General features: G+C 41.7%; 1 protein-coding gene across 3 annotated transcripts in view; it reads left to right on the forward strand.

Moving 5' to 3' along the window:
* The window catches only part of fam53b (family with sequence similarity 53 member B), a 115,636-nt gene that overhangs the window by 43,845 nt on the left and 53,847 nt on the right, over nucleotides 1–17,944 (forward strand). For all 3 annotated transcript variants that reach the window (XM_080205669.1, XM_080205668.1, XM_080205670.1), the window contains exon 4: nucleotides 13,576–14,363. In XM_080205669.1, coding sequence (XP_080061795.1) covers nucleotides 13,576–14,363 — 788 coding nt within the window. The remainder of the gene's footprint in view (nucleotides 1–13,575; nucleotides 14,364–17,944) is intronic.

The following is a 17,944-nucleotide window of genomic DNA, read 5'->3' on the forward strand; positions in this document are numbered from 1 at the left end:
TCTTCACTATTCAATGCCTATGGTATGTAGGCACACTGTGATTTTGAGGAATATAGCAATCCGCTTGCACATTTTTTAAGAAGAGTTGCATTGGGCATCATGCCACATGTAAGAAGCTTCTAGCACTTACTACTCTTCTGAATGTATTGGTGCTTTAAGGGCACAGGAATGTAGGAAATAGGAGCAAGAGTAGGTCAGTCAGTCCTTCCAACTTGCTCTGCCATTTAATAACATGATGGCTGATCTTTCACATCAACTCCACTTTCCTGCCCTATTCGCATAGTGCCTAAATGTCTTGAATACTCTGATTAACTGAGCATCCAGAGACCTTTGAGGTAGAGAATTGCAAAGATTCAAAACTCAGAATGAAGGAATTTTTCTTCACCTCAGTTCCAAATGGCTGACTTGAGCCTATTAACCCTAATTCTAGATTCTCCAGCTGGAGAAATAGCCTCTCAGTATCTATCTTGTGAAATCCATTAAGAGGTTTATTCATTTCAGTGAGATTATCTCTTTCCTCTCAACTCTATTGAATATAGGTTCAGTCTACTCAATCTCTCCTCATGGGATAACTGGGAATCAATCTAGTGCCCCTTCTCTAAGGCAAGAATATTGGCAGTTGTTTACTGGCTAACGCCTAACACTCAGTGGAGAGGGAAATGGGCTTTGCTTGACGACATACTTGCTGATTGAAGTCAACTCTGATATTTGGAGTATTGCAATGCACTATTGATAACTGACAAGCCAACATGAAAGGGTGGACCTGAGACTGGAATTCATCCCACCTGAGCCCAAGTGACTCTGCAAGCCAATGCACTACTAGGTTGGCCAATCCTAACAGGATCATCAACTACGTTTTGGCTAAAGTTGAGCATCAGATCAAACCCAGTGTAATGCCGTATCTTGTCAGCTTGTTTGTCTCTATTCTCAGGATCGTGAATTGGATTCAATTTGAATTTGGTTTTTGGAACAAGCAAGGAATGGATTTGTGTTTGCCTGGTCACTCTGAGCATTGGCTTTGTAACTTAAAGAATGGAATAAAAAAAACAGGATAATCAACAGTAAGTTTGTCAGTGCTCAGTGCTGATAAATTATAAATCACACTATCCATGCTCAACAGCCATTGGTATAGTGAAGCTAGATTCTTTTAATGTGGATGAATTGGGTATGCCCTCTACACCAGGCAAACAGCAAGTCCATCTTTGTGGATTTCTGAGTGCTTTAGCCTGAAGACTTGTACACTTACTAATGCATTTCTCCAGCCATAAGATATATATGTGCAACTCTTCATTGGCAGTGTTCAGCCACTTTTGCTGCCTCTTATTTAGATAACAAATGTTTTAGAATAGTTAACAGTAACTCTTATCCTGCTCAGTTGTGTTAGAAAAATTGTCCAACTTCCAATGTTGTTCCATTGGTCCATCCTTGGTATAATCATTTTTGATTTTGTTGCCAAATACTGTGCAAAGAGACTGGATAAATATGAAAGATTAAAATGTTTCAATGTGCTTACATAAGATGGACATTTTGCAATATACAGTAACAAAATATTTCTTGACAATATGAATACTTTCAGATCATTTTTGCCTGAAATTATGCATTTTTTCACACACTTATTAACAGATTAGAATAAAATTTAAAAAGGATGTCTTAGGCTTTTCATCCACTTCAAATCTTATGAAATATGTCTTTTTTTTATTCACTTTCAAATTTAGTTCCCCACTCTTTATTTTCCTGTTCTTATGGGTTGAAGTGGTGGAGGCTACCTAGCTAAATATTTTTAAGACGCGGGTTGATGGGTTTTTGATAAGAGAGGGGATTAAGGGTTATGGGGAGAAAGCGGGAAAGTGGAACTGAGCAGCGACAGATCAGCCATGATCTTATTGAATGGCGGGGCAGGCTCGAAGGGCTAGATGGCCTACTCCTGCTCCTATTTCTTATGTTCTTATGTTCTTTGTTCCATTAGTCTACATTAGGACAAACCTACATTTTGTTAATTTTATTGAGAAAGTCAGGGTAACTGAGGTGCGATGGCCTAGTGGTATTATCACTAGACAATTAATCCAGAAACTGAACTAATGTTCTGGGGACCTCGGTTCGAATCCCGCCATGGCAGATGGTGGAATTTGAATTAAGAGATAAAAGTCTGAAATTAAGAATCTACTGATGACCATGAAAACATTGTTGAAAAACCCATCTGGTTCACTAGTGTGCTGTAGGGAAGGAAATGTGCCATCCTTATCTGGACTGACCTACATGTGGCTTCAGAGCCGCAGAAATGTGGCTGACTCTCAATTGCCCATCAGGCAACTAGGGATGGGCAATAAATGCTAGCCAGCCAGCAATGCCCCATGTCCCACAAACTAATAATAAAAAAACTATCATCAGACAGAATCTGCAGTGGTGAGATGTGAAATGCTCCAGCCCCAAATTGGAAATTTGCATACTGAAGATATGGAGAATTGAGATTTTCAAAATAGCGCAGAATATTTTAACTCTTGAGCAAAGCAGCATTTATGATGCAAAAACTCAAGCAAGCAGCTCACATCCTGTGTTGTCCAAAGCCAACAAGTTTTTCACTGCTACAGTTTGTCAATTCTACAAACCAGCTAATTATTTTCTGCCAAATAACACTGAAGACATTTTCAGAATGTGAAATGAAATAGCAGTCCGTTATTTTTAGTTTTCGGTTTCCCTCCAAATTCAGCAGATGCTCTGAGACTCTTTTATCAGTTCTTGAACTGCTGACTGAACAAGGAAACTCTGAACTGCATTTTTTGGAAGATTGCCTCTGTCCCCAGAGCAGCAAAGAGAAATATTATAGTCCCTTCAGAATCATTTGCTGTGCTTTTAGTGTTTTGTAACCCATTCCTGGAATGTTTAAGTTTTAAGTTTATTTATTAATGTCACAAGCAGGCTTACATTAACACTGCAATGAAATTACTATGAACCTAGTTGCCACATTCTGGAGACGTTCGGGTGCACTGAGAGAGAATTTAGCACGGCCAATGCCAAGACTGTGGGAGGAAACCAGAGCGCTCAGAGGAAACCCATGCGGACATGGGGAGAACATGCAGACTCCACACAGACATTCTCACACGCTGTGAATCGAACCTGGGTCCCTGGTGCTGTGAGGCGGCAGTGCTAATCACTGTGCCGTTGTGCTGCTTATTTTGACCTGTTTCAGCCTGTTTGTGGTTTTTTTCAGCTTCCAGTAGACTTTTTTGTAATTTGCCCCATCACTTTTTCCACCTGGTCTGTTTATAAATGTGTTTTTTCTCATTCTTCTGTGACAAATCTCAATGTCTTGCTGGAAGGCTCTGACTGTGGAGTTTTGCTTGTGTCCTTTTTGTGTTGCCTGGGAAATATTATTTTATCCTCTTTCTCTCACATTTGAACCATGGTTTCTAGTTAATTTTTGGTCAGTGCTTGTCTCTTTTTTTTTATCTATTTCACCTGTCAACCTTTTTTGTCAATATGCTGATTTTTTTTTTCCTTTTGAAGGCATGATTTGTGTCTGAACGTACCACACATATCGATGGCTCGATTGTCAGTGTAAGCTCCTACAGCTGAACGCTCTGTCTAATTTCGGGACCTCTGCTTCTCTCCACCTCCACTCCTTTCCACTCCCCTGCCCCTGAGGTCTCTGATTATTTGCAGGCCCTCTTTACCTTACCGAATGACTTCACTAATGAGGAAGAAATAAAGATGGCATTGGCAGTAACCAAGAAATGTCAGGGAGCAGAATTTCCTCTTGGATTCTACACTGCTGCAACTTGGGATGTGACCACTTCATGGCTGCATCCCCAACCAAACCAGGCCATTTTTCTTAGGTCAGGATCACCAGAGGTGCTCTCATTGGTGCCTCCCCAAGCTGAGGAAGGTGTGGGGGAAGACACTGCAATGTGATACGGCCCAAGCTGAGGATCAAAAAGGAAGTGATGAATTTATATCTCCTGATTAACGTAATTGGCCTCTCTGTGACCAATAGATTCCCATAAGCGTCTTACTTGTGCCTCGGCTGAAAACAAAATGTTTCCTATGAGACTTGCCTTGGAATGTGTTTCTTGGTTGCACATCAGAAAACAAGTCTCGGTTTTTCTTGTAAAGCACTGGCTGTGATGACGTTCTGCATGCTTATGCAGCTTTAAAAAAAAGAATATTTTCTTACTTATTGAATCGGAAATCTGTCCCCAAAGGGAAATTACTGAAAAAGAACGTCAGTTGAACCAATGCGCAAGTCAGAGGTCCAAATCCTCAAGTTTTTTGTTTGGTTTGGCTTTGGTTTTTTGTCCTTCTCGAACTTAATTTTCCACCATTTTAGGGATATGTAAAAGAAATTAAAGCCACGTTGTCCCATTTGAATGTTTGAAAGCCACCAAACTGGTGGTCTTGGTTTGGTGTACTTTTTGCCTCTTTCCAGGTTTACACAGTCAAATCAGTCAACTTTTTTTTTGTTGATTTGACTCCAAATTTCTCTAAAGGAGGTATTAAAAGCTGAAACCTCAAATTCACTACAGCTGATATTAGTGGATAAATGTGTAAAAGGAAGGTTAAATGCGCACATTCACTTGCTAATGTTGGCCATGTTACTTTCTAACCTGCATTCTCTATGACCTCTCATATATGACTTTGCTCATTAACTTTTACTTGCTGTCTCTCCCAGTCCTGCAGGAGCAGACTAGAACTTCAAGCAATCATTTGAGGCTTTTGCTTTTTTTTTTAGAGCAACAAACTTTCTTGGGTAAAATAAATGAATTGAATTTCTGGTGCTTCCTCATAGTTTAAAGTTTATTAGTCTCACAAGTAGGCCTACGTTAACACTGCAACGAAGTTACTGTGACAGTCCCCTAGCTGCCAGTGTGCACCTGTTCAGGTACACAGAGGGAGAATTAAGCATGGCCAATGCACCTAACCAGCACGTCTTTTGGACTGTAGACCGGAGCACCTGGAGAAAACCCACACAGACATGGGGAGAACATGCAGACTCTGCATAGACAGTGACCCAAGCCGGGAATCGAATCTGGGTCCCTGGTGCTGTGAGGCAGCAGTGTTAACCACTGTGCCACCCTGCCTCACACTTTGCAGTGTTTCCATGTTTCTGCGTGCTAGAGTTTTAATATCAGTGGACCTGATTTTACCATTTTTATTCTAAGTGCTGAATCTGGGCGCAATTCAAATCCGACTTGGAGATTTGCTTTCTGGCGCCCCCATACGCACTCAGCCTGAAAAAAAATCACAAGTCCGAATCACGCTTTGGGCGAGGCTTAGCACATCCAAAACAATCAGAGCTCTGAACTGTGCACGCACTGTTAGAAAATATTTGAAAAAGCGCACCCATGTCAGATCGCTCCCAGACCACGAAAAGCAGGAGCGATGGCCCCCACAAATATCACTGTCCATCTATTCATCCCCCACTGCTACCCAAACTGATCGCGACCCCCTGTCCCCCACCCCCCCCCAACGATCGCCCGCAGAATGGCAGCAGACCCCTCTGCCCCCCTCATTCCCCCTCAGAGATCCATCTCACCCGCCTCCTCCTCTAACCCCCTGCCAAAGAATGACCTGTCTTCATTCCCACCTCCGCCCCCCCCCCCCCCCCCCCCCCCCCACCAGACAACGATTGGCCCTCTTCCCCCCACGACCAGACAGCGATGTGGCCTCACTCCCCACCAAGCCCCCCCCCCCCCCAGACAATGTTCTGACCCATCCCCTCCCCCTGCCCCCCCAGCCAGAGAATGATCTGACCCGTGACCCGTCTCCCGTCTCCCCCCCCCACCCCCGATCTGAGTCAGAGAGTTGTGGGAAGTGCTGAACTTGCCTCTTCAGCAGCTGGAGCGTCCGATTCAGACTTTTATTCAGCGTGTTCATTTTGGCGCAATTCCAGATTGGTGAACACGGCGGTAAAGGGGGAAATGCTGATAAAGTTGGGCGGGCAGTTCATTAATTCAATTTAAATGCATGCAAATGTATTTAAATGGCTGTTGCGCCCGTTTTGGGTGCAAATCGGAACGTGGCTGTTCTTGGGTGTCAGTGAAGTGGCCGTCTGCGCAGACACGGGCACAGATCACGTTAATGGCCTCACATCCGACTTTACCATGTTTTCTGCAATGGTAAAATAGGGCCCTGTATCTAAGTATCAGAACAAATAAGGGACTAAAATTCATTGTTCATAATTATTGGTGAAACCTAATAACATTTACAAAATTGTGTACTGTAACAATTGCAGAAATAGAATTTGGCCAACTATAGCTGTAACAGTGAGATAAATAGATTTTTTACTCCTAAGAACCTGTCACCTCATTTGCCCATATCTCTTTATGTTGAGCCAGTAAATAGCTAAGCCACAGAGGAAAGATTTGGTTCCCTAGTTTGTGTGGAGTTAGCTGATAGCAGCAGGGTAGTGATAAGAGTCCTACTGTTGTCCCCAGAGGCTGTTCCAGGTAGAAGAAAATCAGCTGGGCTTTCCAGTCCTGATTTGCTATTCACCAACCTCCGCTAGAAGTGTGCATGTCTCTGTGAGGGCTAAGGATTGTGCTCAGTTTTGATGTGTTCCGTGTTCAAGTGGACTCCAGACATGAATAATGGCCATTTGGGTAAGGCTAGCCAAAGACAATATCTGTCGGGAAGGGAAGATAACTGCGAGGGAAGATAAAGAAACTGGGTTAAAGTTTAATTTATTCTTATGCAAGCAAAAACCTATTTGCTCGATATTCATGTTGTAAATTGATTTTACAGCAATGCTTGTGTTGGGCTATATTCCCTTTGTGTCACTGATGCAGGTGTGGAGGCACTTGTGTTGTAGCAGGAGGCACTGCAATTAGCGATCACTATGGTGCACCCACTGTGATCATTTTAATCAAATACAATCCTTCCGGGAGGAATGAAATATACGAGATGTGCAGCCAGGAAATTACTTTTTTAATTAAGAAAAGGAAATTCTATTCACTACTCAGTGGTGTTTTTAGCGACCTTTTTTTAAAAATGTATTGTTTTAATAATTCTGAAGGTATTCCTCTCCTGATAGTGCTGTTTTACCAAAATATTGAGTTGAAGAAAACAGCACAAAACCTTTTTCAATCACGTCTTATGACGCAATTGCTTGGTACTGCTGGATTTGATTTTGATTTGATTTGATTTATTGTCACTTGTATTAACATGCAATGAAAAGTACTGTTTCTAGTGCACTATACAGACAAAGTATACCATTCATAGAGAAGGAAAGGCGCGAGTGCAGAATGTAGTGTTGCAGTCATAGCTAGGGTGTAGAAACAGGTCAACTTAATGCAAGATAGGTCCATTCAGCAGGGAAGAAGCTGTTCATGAGTCGGTTGGTATGTGGGCTCAGACTTTTGTATCTTTTTCCCAATGGAAGAAGGTGGAAGAGAGAATGTCTGGGATGTGTGGGGTCCTTAATTATGCTGGCTGCTTTGCCAAGGCAGCAGGAAGTGTAGACAGAGTCAATGGATTGGAGGCTGGTTTGCATGATGGATTGGGCTACATTCATAACTTTTTGTAGTTCCTTGCGGTCTAGGGCAGAGCAGGAGCCGTACCAAGCTGTGATACAAACAGAACCTCAACATTAATCCATTAAAATTCCCTACCCTGCCTCTCTCTCCCTTATTAAAACCAAAATCTCAAATTAGCACAAAAATAGATACACCAGCAAAATAAACATATTGTGTTTAAAACTTATGCTATCCTTTTGTAAAAAAAACAAATCAATCCCTTTTATTTCAGAGATTGCTTGTGCATTTGTGGACTTCACTCTTCTTTCTTCAATTTTTCCTTTCCAAACTGTGGTGTGCATGCTGGGGGAAGGATTGGTTTCTCATTTATTCCCCCCTTGTGTATGACTCACAGTTCTCCTTGCCACTTCAGCAACTTCTCATGAATTATTCCCTGGTTTAATTGGCATGTAAGTAATCTCTTCCCAAATCCCTTCCAATCCATCTGCAGCCAGCGTACAGGAGTAGCCCAGGGTGATATTGGGACCGAATTTTCTTGGAAGAATTTCTCTTCGTCTTTACTTAGTGCCCTGTCCTGTGACTCATCCAGCGCTGTCAGTTTGCCATGTGGTGATGGAGTTACAGGCTTGGGCATGTTGTGGCATGCATGCACTGTATGCCATGTTGACACATTAATCACCCTTTTTGATTCTGTTCTGGATCAAATGACAAATGCTGAATAAAACTGTCTCCTTCCTTCCTTGATTTAATTGTCAGATTGCACCGCTTGATTCCTATTTATCAGTTTCGGAGCCATTTACCAATTTGAATAGTGTAGATGTGCTGAAATTTCAAAATCGCTCCATGTTTGACTCCTAAATTAAATTATTGTAGGGGTTGAGAAGAGAACTTTCTGAATTGAATATTTAAGCACTGAATGGAAGAGTTTTGAATTCGTACCTGATGGAGAGCAGATAAAAGGCATGATAAAAGCCCCTTGGATCTGCATAACAGTTCATATTTAAATTAAACATTCAATAGTCCTCGTGTTTTAAACCCAATAAACCTATGGTGTTAAAATAGTAAATCAGTGCCTTCACATTGTGAACTGATAACTTGCCTTTAGAATAGCTTGCGATGAACTGAACAACCACTGAGGGCTATAATTATTGTGTCATATATCAGTCATTCATCATACTGTTTAAACAATTTAATTCCTATTCAAATAAATGAGAATCGGGGGCTTAAAGTAGCGTTGTCTACAGTGCCAGCCTACGTTGCCACGGGAGCACTGAGAGTTGTTCACAAAATCAGAAGATGATCATGGAGAAGGACGACCATTCAGCCCATGATAGTTCATCCATCCAAACAGATTGAAATCTCTCAATGGTAGCAAGCATCCTTGCTTCTGGGTTTTTAATCTCTCATATTTTATTAGGGAATTGATTGCTGTGCTGAACACTGCTGCCTCACAGAGCCAGGGACCTGGGTTTGATTCCTGGCTTGGGTCGCTGCATGCGTGGAGTCTACACGTTCTCCCCACGTCAGCGTGGGTTTCCTCCACAGTCCGAAAGACGTGCTGGTTAGGTGAATTGACCATGCTAAATTCTCCCTCCAGCGTAACCCGAACAGGTGCCAGAGTGTGGCGACTAGGGGATCTTTACAGTAACTTCATTGCAGTGTTAATGTAAACCTGGTTGTGACACTAATAAATAAATCTAATACTTTAAATTCCATAGTCCAGGTTTTAACATTGTCTGCCTGGCAAGAACATGCTGGGTTCAGACTGGATTTACAACTCCCCTGATTTCAGTGGAGCATAAGAGTTGGCACTGTGTAAATTGGGTGTTGGGTCCAAACCAACTCCTTTCCAGCTGTATGGTTGGATTACAAAGGAGCTAATGCCTGAGGAACAACTTTCTGATATCAGCTCTAAATTTACCTTTTTATTACTTTGAACTCATGGCAATATAAACTCAAGTTGTTGTTCCCACATACAAGTCTTAGAATAATCGAAACATTGATTGGAAACTGAAATTGACATTTCTGCATGGATAGAATCACAAAGTACAGCACAGGGGAGGTCATTCAGTTCCTTGCTGATTCCCTGCAAGGGAAACTCAAGGTCCATTTGATGTAATATCATGAAAGGTTGACTTATGATGCAACAAATATAGTTCTGCACTTTCTCCATATTGTTTCTAATCTCTTGTATCCCTTATTTATTGGTCACAAGTAGGCTTACATTAACGCTGCAATGAAGTTACTGTGAAAATCCCCCTAGTCATCACACTCTAGCGCCTGTTTGGGTAGACTGAGGGAGAATTTAGCACGGCCAATGCATTTAACCAGCACGTCTTTGGACCATGGGAGGAAACAGGAGCACCCTGAGGAAACCTGCGCCGACTCCACGGATAGTGACCCAAGCTGGGAATCGAACCCAGGTCCCTGGCACTGTGAGGCAGCAGTGCTAACCACTGTGCCGCCATGCCTCCCCATATGAGATTACCTCAAATATTTCCTTTTGAAGCTGAGGAGCCCAAACTTCCCTAATCATCAAAATGCAGATTGTTGCCACAAAGGATCTTTAGGGTACAGTTTTCACTCCTTGTGGTTTGTTATTGAAAGAAACAAAGGGGGAAAATGACCTTCATGTTGTACCTTCCCACCTTCTTGGGATGTGCTTCACAGCCTATGAGAGTGTGGTCCCTGCTGTAATGTAGACAATACTTGCAGCAGGGCTAGAGCTGTTAATTTATTCTGGTTGTGGGCACCATTTGAATTTTTGGTACATGGCATGTTGGTCTGAGCGTACAAACAAGGCATTTATTTAATGTTTCCTCTGAAAGACAGCCCTTTCAACAATGCAGGACCCCTGCAGTACTTCACCCATGTGTTGGTGGAATGTACATACACTCCAATAGTGCAGGTTGAAGCCACTTTGAACTGAGTCCTTTCATTAATCCAAACGTGGTGTTGTTCAGGACACACTGGGATTATTAAAGTTTCATTGCTCGAGTCAAACAGTAAAATTTAACATGTGTTGTGCGTGTAGAAATTTGCAGGGTTTGTTATGGAATGTTTTACCTCACAGAATCGCTTTTCATAAACATTGAGAAGCAATCATTTTGGCAGGTCAGAGCTGTTTAAGCTTGTGGTGAATTCAGATTGCCAAATTTTTTTACTGAATTGATCCATAATGCTAAATGCAATAGAAAAGGGACATTTGTATGCTAATCAGCACCTCTCAGTTGCTTCTGATTCTTCTAATGCTTTGCAACTACTGGTTAGTATCATGGCCACGTACATGGAAATATCCAATCACCCCACACTTTCATGGCAGAATATCGTGTAGTCATAACAGGAGAAGTGCAGCCCAACATATCTATTCACAGACCTTATTTAGCACAGTAGCTTGAAAATAATTCAAATAGCAATAAGAGGTTACTGAGAGATACTGCTAAATATATATATAGGTAGCTTTTCACACTGTTTGGATTACATGGCATGTCTGTAGAATGTACTAATTTGAAATAAGGAAATCTCTGAGGACACACTGTCCCAAATCTTTGACATAACCTCCCACTCGTAAGAACAATATGCTTGTTGATGTTGTTAGGGGAACAACTAACACTGAGGTTATGTTGCTAGGGGAGGAAGATTAAATATTTAGCAATTATTTTCAGCCGAGGAATTAGCCTGGTAGCCTGTTTCAATGTAGTTAACGCAGGTTATTTACTTTTTGATGAAGTGACTTGGAAAATGTTGGGTTAGTATTACCTCAACATGACTGCTCTCATCTATCACACATTGACCTCAATAGTAAACAAGTATTGTCCCATATTTGACCCACAATTTGAATGGAATCAGTCAAATGGATTGGTAAAGACAGCTCATGCTTGATGAATCTGACTGACTTTTTTTTCCAAAGTGACCACTAAAGTAGTGAACAAGGAAACTTCTGAATATTTTTCATATGGACTTTCGGAAGGACTTTTCAGATGAAGTCCTTCATAAGAAACTGTCAACTTAAGTTGAAGCTCATGGATTTGAAGGCAAATTATTGATCTTTGTTAAGAAATTGGCTGAGTGACAGGAGATGATGAGTAATGAGGATAGTGGACCTATATGCTAATTGGCAGTGTTGTGATCATTTTAGGGGCCTCAAATGGGCACCATATTTATTAACAACTTAGATGATGGGGTAGAAAGCCACAAATCTGAGTTGTTGACGTTACAGGTCGGTGGAACTGTGAGCAGTGTAAGTGGAAATGTAAGATTCTAGCATTATTGACTAAGTGAATAGCGCAAACTGAGACAAATTAATTTTAGTGCAGACAAATATTAGGCTTTGGACCTAAACAGGACAGAATGATTTTCCTAAATGGTGAACAGTTGGAAAAGGTGGTGGTCCAAAGAGGCCTGCTGGTCTAGGTGCATAGGTCATTAAAATGCTTTGAAAAAAATGATTAGAAAGGCAAATGGAATGTTGGCCTTTATATCTAGAACTAAAATACAATGGGTAGAAGTCATGTTGGATCTTTCTAAGCTCTGGTTAGATCACTAGCTGGAGTACATCTTGGAAGAATGAATTGGCCTTGTAGGAATTGCAGCATAGATTTACCAGAATGAAACTCAGACTCTAAGCAACAAATTACAAGACAAGATTATGCTAACTAGGGTTATATTCCCTGAAATTTGGAAGGTTTAGGGGTGGTTTGGTGGAATTGTTCAAGCTATTAAGGGGAACACACAGGGTAAACAGAAAAAGCAGTTTCAGCTGGTTGGAGAGTCTAAGGCCCACGTTTTCAGCACCAGAGGAGTGTGGGTTGGCAATATCCTATGTTCCCATCACTGATTGGCATGCCAGCTTGTCGATCTGTTCTCACCTCCAGGCCATTTTGGAACAGACTAAACTGGGTTTTGGGAGGGGTGGGATGAGGTGTCTAGCAGACTACCTAAAGGATGTATTAGGGCTAATCTGCTAACATCAATTGGAGTTTCCCAATCAGGAAGCAATCCCTTGCACAAGCCAAAACACTTGCCAAGGGATAGGAGCAGACTGGGCAACCATCCTGCATTTGCTTTAGCTGTAGGGTCACAGTTGTGACTAGCGGACATCCATTGGTTGATCCTCCCTGATGATGGCCTGGCAGCTGTGGTCTCTTTTAATTTATAAATTTACCAAAAGTCTTCAGTGGGTGCCTCAACCATGAGACACCTCATCTTCCTCCTACATTCATTGGTAGCTTCCATCCATTACGATGGAGCTGCCAATCTTACAGTATTGGAGAGTCTCCTGTTGGAGCCCAGTCATTGTCCTTAGCTGGACAAGTCTCCGGGAGGCTGCCACCTAATTGCCAATCTCCTTGAAAATCTCTTCCAAGGTTCCTCCATCACGTCTCCGGATTCCACATTCAGAGTTCATCCTGGCATCAAGATCAGGGCACAGGAATGGAAATCCACTCCTAAGATCTACTGTTCTTGAGTGAAAGGGAGTTGAAAATGAAAGTAAGTTTGGTGGGATTTTATGCCCTCGCTCATCCTGAAACTGTAAAATCCTGCCTGAGGTCAACGAAACTTCCCGTTGTTCAGCCCTCACCCGCTCTGATTACTGTGGTGGACAGGATGGTAAAATTCCAGCCTCAAATGTTTGAGCCAGCCTTTTGCGGAGTAAAATTAAGAAATGCCACTACACGGCAAGGATGATAGAAGTTTGGAATTCTGTTTTGGAAATCACTTTTAGCGCCAGGTGAGTTGGGGGGGCAGATCAATTATTACATTTAAAACTGAAATTGATCAGATTTTTATTAAGCCCAGGTATTACAGAATATGAAACAAAGAGGAGCATATGAAGCTCGATTTCAGCTCAGGTATGATCTCTCTGAATGGTGGCAGAACCTACTCCAGAGCTAAATGATCACCTCCTCTGTTTCCAGTTTCCTATTTAATTATTTTTTAGAAAACCTCTTTTAAAGGACTGGAATAAATATTTATACTTAAAAGGCAGATTTAAGTTAAGACCAATTTGTTTTAAAATGTGTCCTTAAGAACTAATCCATGTTGTGGCATCAGGGTTCAGACTAATAAAATCTTTTTTTTGTTTTGTTTTATTTGAACTGAAAAGAGGGGGATCGGTGGAGAGACATCACCAGGAAGTGTCAAATCGACCTTGAGCAAGCCACCAATAATCTCGATTCTCCTTGGACTTGTTTGACCAGCTCGGAGGAATGTCAAGAGAATACTGCTTGGCCAAGTGATTCAAACCCAACGTCTACTGTAACCAGTTTAATCAAAGACCTCAGCCTCACTGATCGAAACGGCCATCCGTCAGCACCTCCTAGCAAACGGCAATGTAGGTCACTGTCATTTTCAGATGAACTCTCAAGCTGTCGGTCACCGTGGAAACCTAGTGGGTCAAAGGTGTGGACTCCGGTGGATAAAAGACGCTGCCACAGTGGGAGCAGTGTGCAGCATTGTTCAAATGGGGTATCCACCATGCAGAGGAGCTCAAGTTTTAGCCTGCCTTCAAGATCCAATGTCTTTTCTTTCTCGTATGAACCCTTGGCTACCAGCACCAGATCTGTATGCCCCCAGACACAGGGCTTTTGGACCTCGCCCACTTTTGGAAGGTTTCAAGATGACCTGCGCCCTGATTCCAGCTCGGGGGCTGCATCCGGGATCAACCTCCTGAGACCCCTCTCTGTATCTCATGAGCAGATATCTGTGCTGGAGCTCAGCGCACCATCCACCCTGGGTAAGTCTGCTGCAAATCCAGAGACTGTGCAGCAGACTAGTCGACTACTCCGATGCCGATCACAGCCGTGTGTCCACAATGATCAGAAGGTTGGGATGAAGCGTCGCAGACCAGAAGAAGATCAAAGGCCATCGCTTGACCTTGCCAAGATGACTCAGGTATGAGGTGTCACTGTGGCAGACTCCAGACTTGAGTCTTTTGAAAGGGTAACCAAGAAGGTAGATGAGGGAAGTGCAGTCGACATTATCTACGTGGACTTTAGCAAGGCCTTTGACAAGGTACCGCATGGTAGGTTGTTGCATAAGGTTAAATTTCACGGGATCCAGGGTGAGATAGCCAATTGAATACAAAATTGGCTTGATGATAGAAGGCAGAGAGTGATTGTAGAGGGTCATTTTTCAAACTGGAGACCTGTGACCAGCAGTGTGCCTCAGGGATAATTGCTGGGTCCACTTTTAATTGTTATTTATATTACTGATTTGGATGAGAATTTAGGAGGCATGGTTACTAAGTTTGCAGATGATTCCAAGATTGGTAACATAGTGGACAGTGAAGAAGGTTATCTAGGATTGCAATGGGATCTTGAAATTGGGCCAGTGGGCCAATGAATGGCAGATGGAGTTTAATTCAGACAAATGTGAGGTGATGCATTTTGGTAGATCAAATCGGGGCAGGGCCTACTCAGTTAATGGTAAGGGCAATTGGGGACCTACCATTAACTGAGTTATAGAACAAACAGATCTAGGAGTACAGGCTCATAACTCCTTAAAAATTGAATCACAGGTGGACAGGGTGGTGAAGAAGGCATTCAGCATGCTTAATTTCATTGGTCAGAACTTTGAATCCAGGAGTTGTGATGGCTTGTTGAAGTTGTGCAAGACATTAGTAAGGCCACACTTGGAAAACTGTGTATAGTTCTGGTCACCCTATTATATAAAGGAATTATTAAACTAGAAAGAGTGCAGAAAAGATTTATTAGAATGCTACCGGGACTTGATGATTTGAGTTATAAGGAGAGGCTGGATAGATTGGCCCTTTTTCTCTGGAGCTTAGGAGACTTCAGGGTGATCTTATAGATTCTATAAAATAGTGAGGGGCATAGATAAGGTGGATAATCAACACCTTTTCTCAAAGACAGGGGAGTCTAAAACTAGAGGACATAATGAGAGGGGAAAGAAATAAAAGGTCCAGGGGGCAATTTTTTCACATAGAGGGTGGTAAGTGTCTGGAATAAGCTGCCAGAGGCAGGAGTAACGGTGGGGTACAATTTTGTCTTTCTAAAAAGCATTTAGTTAAAGTCCAACAGGTTTATTTGGTATCATGAGCTTTTGGAGCACTGCTTCTTCATCAGGTGAGCTCCCACTTCGTCGTCTTCTCACCTACTCATCTTCTCATCTTCATGAGGTGAGTGGGAGCTCACCTTTGGATACTTTGGTATCATGAGTAGTCCTGCGAAAACTCATGATACCAAATAAATCTGTTGGACTTTAACCTGGTGTTGTGAGACTTCTTACTGTGCCCACCCCAGCTGGCATCTCCACATCAAGCATTTCGACAGTTATGTTGGTAAGATGGGTACAGAGGGATATGGGCCAAATGTGGGCAATTGGGACTAGCTTAGTGATTAAAAACTGGGTGGCATGAACAAATTGGACCAAAGGACCTGTTTCCATGCTGTAAACCTCTATGACTTAGACTGATATCCATTTTCAACTCCCTTTCCCTCTAACATACAAAAATAATAAGTGTCAATGGACCGTAAATCACACTGATGTATATACTATTACCCTATATTTACATGAGGATATAAACACGTTGATGTGTATTATGCTGTAGTAATGATAGCAAAAATCTCGGTATTTGCTCGTATTATTTTTCTGAAACTGACAGCAACTTCTAGTGCTTAGACATGTGCCCTTCAATATGGAAATCCAGAAGTTGCTTCAGGGATTCCCTCATCAGGTGCATTGTTGAAGGTTCTCCAGACTATAAACAATTAGAAATCACTGAGCAGATAAGATCTTCCATTTTGTGTTCTCTATCTTGGTATCAAAACCCTTGAAAAATTTAACCCTTGCTGAGTGGGCTGTAACTGGGTTTTTAATGATGGACCAATTTCATAATTACTGTGAAATATTTTATTTATGAAATGATTTTAAAAGTTTCATTAATTTCAGAATTGGTTCTAAAACATTTATTGACATAATCTGCACATGCATATCTCAATCATTTATTTTGCAATCTGTACAATTTCAATTAAAAATGAAGGCCTTCGGTGATCTTTGTTTCCTGCTTTGCTACCTGTGAGAATGCTTCAGCGTGATTAGCTACTTCAATTTGCTTGATGCTTTGTTGATCTGTTTGACTTGGAAATAAATTCAAACTGATGTCAGGAAAGGGGAAAGATGAGTTGCTGCAGAACATCTTACGGATGTTACACACTGCTGCCGCTGCATGTCGTTCCTATACCAGACTAGGTAAATGAAGCTTCAGGGGTTCTAGAGCAGCTCCTGAGCACCAGCACATTAAGGGTGGGTTATTTCTAGTCACGCCTGCCCCAAGATGGAAATTTCTGTTGCGGTCAATAGACCTTTAAATGGTTAGTCAAATGTTCCGTCTCACTTGAGACGATTCCCGTGATGGGCGGGACTGGAAAATACACTCATATCTTTGAGGCTCCTACTCAATTCCATAAAGCATTCTCGGAATTGGCAGAAGTCCTTTTAAAGTCATGGAAAGATATTCCCAATGTATTTGGTGGCACTTACTACCTGTTTGCTATTACTGCACTTCTAAGGGACATTTTAGACAGTAGAAGGATTGCTAAGTTATTAGACAATTGATTGCTGCTCAGAAAACACAGCACAATTCACCACTTTCTATGATTTGATGGTTTTAATATGAACTTCTTTGTTTTTCAACACACTTTGCACTTTCCAATTCTTTCCTTTTCTGCTATTGTTTCACGCTGCGAATTGAACCTACAGCTGCTGTTTGCTACCCATTAGTGTCTCACCCATTTAATTAAAGTTAGTATAGGCAGTAAGAAGGTTACTTGACTATGGGTAGCAATGATGATGAGGTGGGTGATGTGGGTTAAGGGAAGGTTGGAGGGAGTCAGAGGATGCTATATATTGACCTGCTTTTCCCTTTAGGGATCACTAAGCCTGAGCATGGCACTTTAACTGCATTGAAAGTGGTACATTTATTTACTAAGCTATTGGGGAAACTATCCAGTACATTTTCACTGCAGTTTAAATGTCATCACTGCATCACAAATGTCTTTTAATCAGAAAATCCATTTGGAAGCAGCATTTTCTGATATGTCAAAAGTCTTGCCGGGCAGAAATATTTCTTACTTCGTAGCAAATAAATTTCATTTCATTAAGATGGTATTAAAGGAATAAAATGACTGGAAGTTCAGCAATAGAGGTGTGTTTTACAGTACAATATACTTGTACTGATTACTTATCTGTATATAAAGTAGTAAATATGTTTGTGTGCAGATCTTGCAGTCAATTGGCTCACTCTTTGTGTGTAACTCATGCTCACAACAATTGAGTTAAGGTTAGTTACTCAGTGGGATTTTCAGGTTCACACTAAATAGGTTTTAATCGATATCCATGGTGTAAGGCGCTTGGCGATCCCTGAGGAACCCCTTTGGACACAAATTGCTCTCTTATCACTGCAAACAGAAATGGGCAGCATTGTCATGTAATCAATTGTGTGCTGACTTTTC

This window comes from Carcharhinus amblyrhynchos, chromosome 17, assembly GCF_965287045.1.
Source record: "Carcharhinus amblyrhynchos chromosome 17, sCarAmb.v2.hapA, whole genome shotgun sequence".
Classification (NCBI taxonomy): domain Eukaryota; kingdom Metazoa; phylum Chordata; class Chondrichthyes; order Carcharhiniformes; family Carcharhinidae; genus Carcharhinus; species Carcharhinus amblyrhynchos.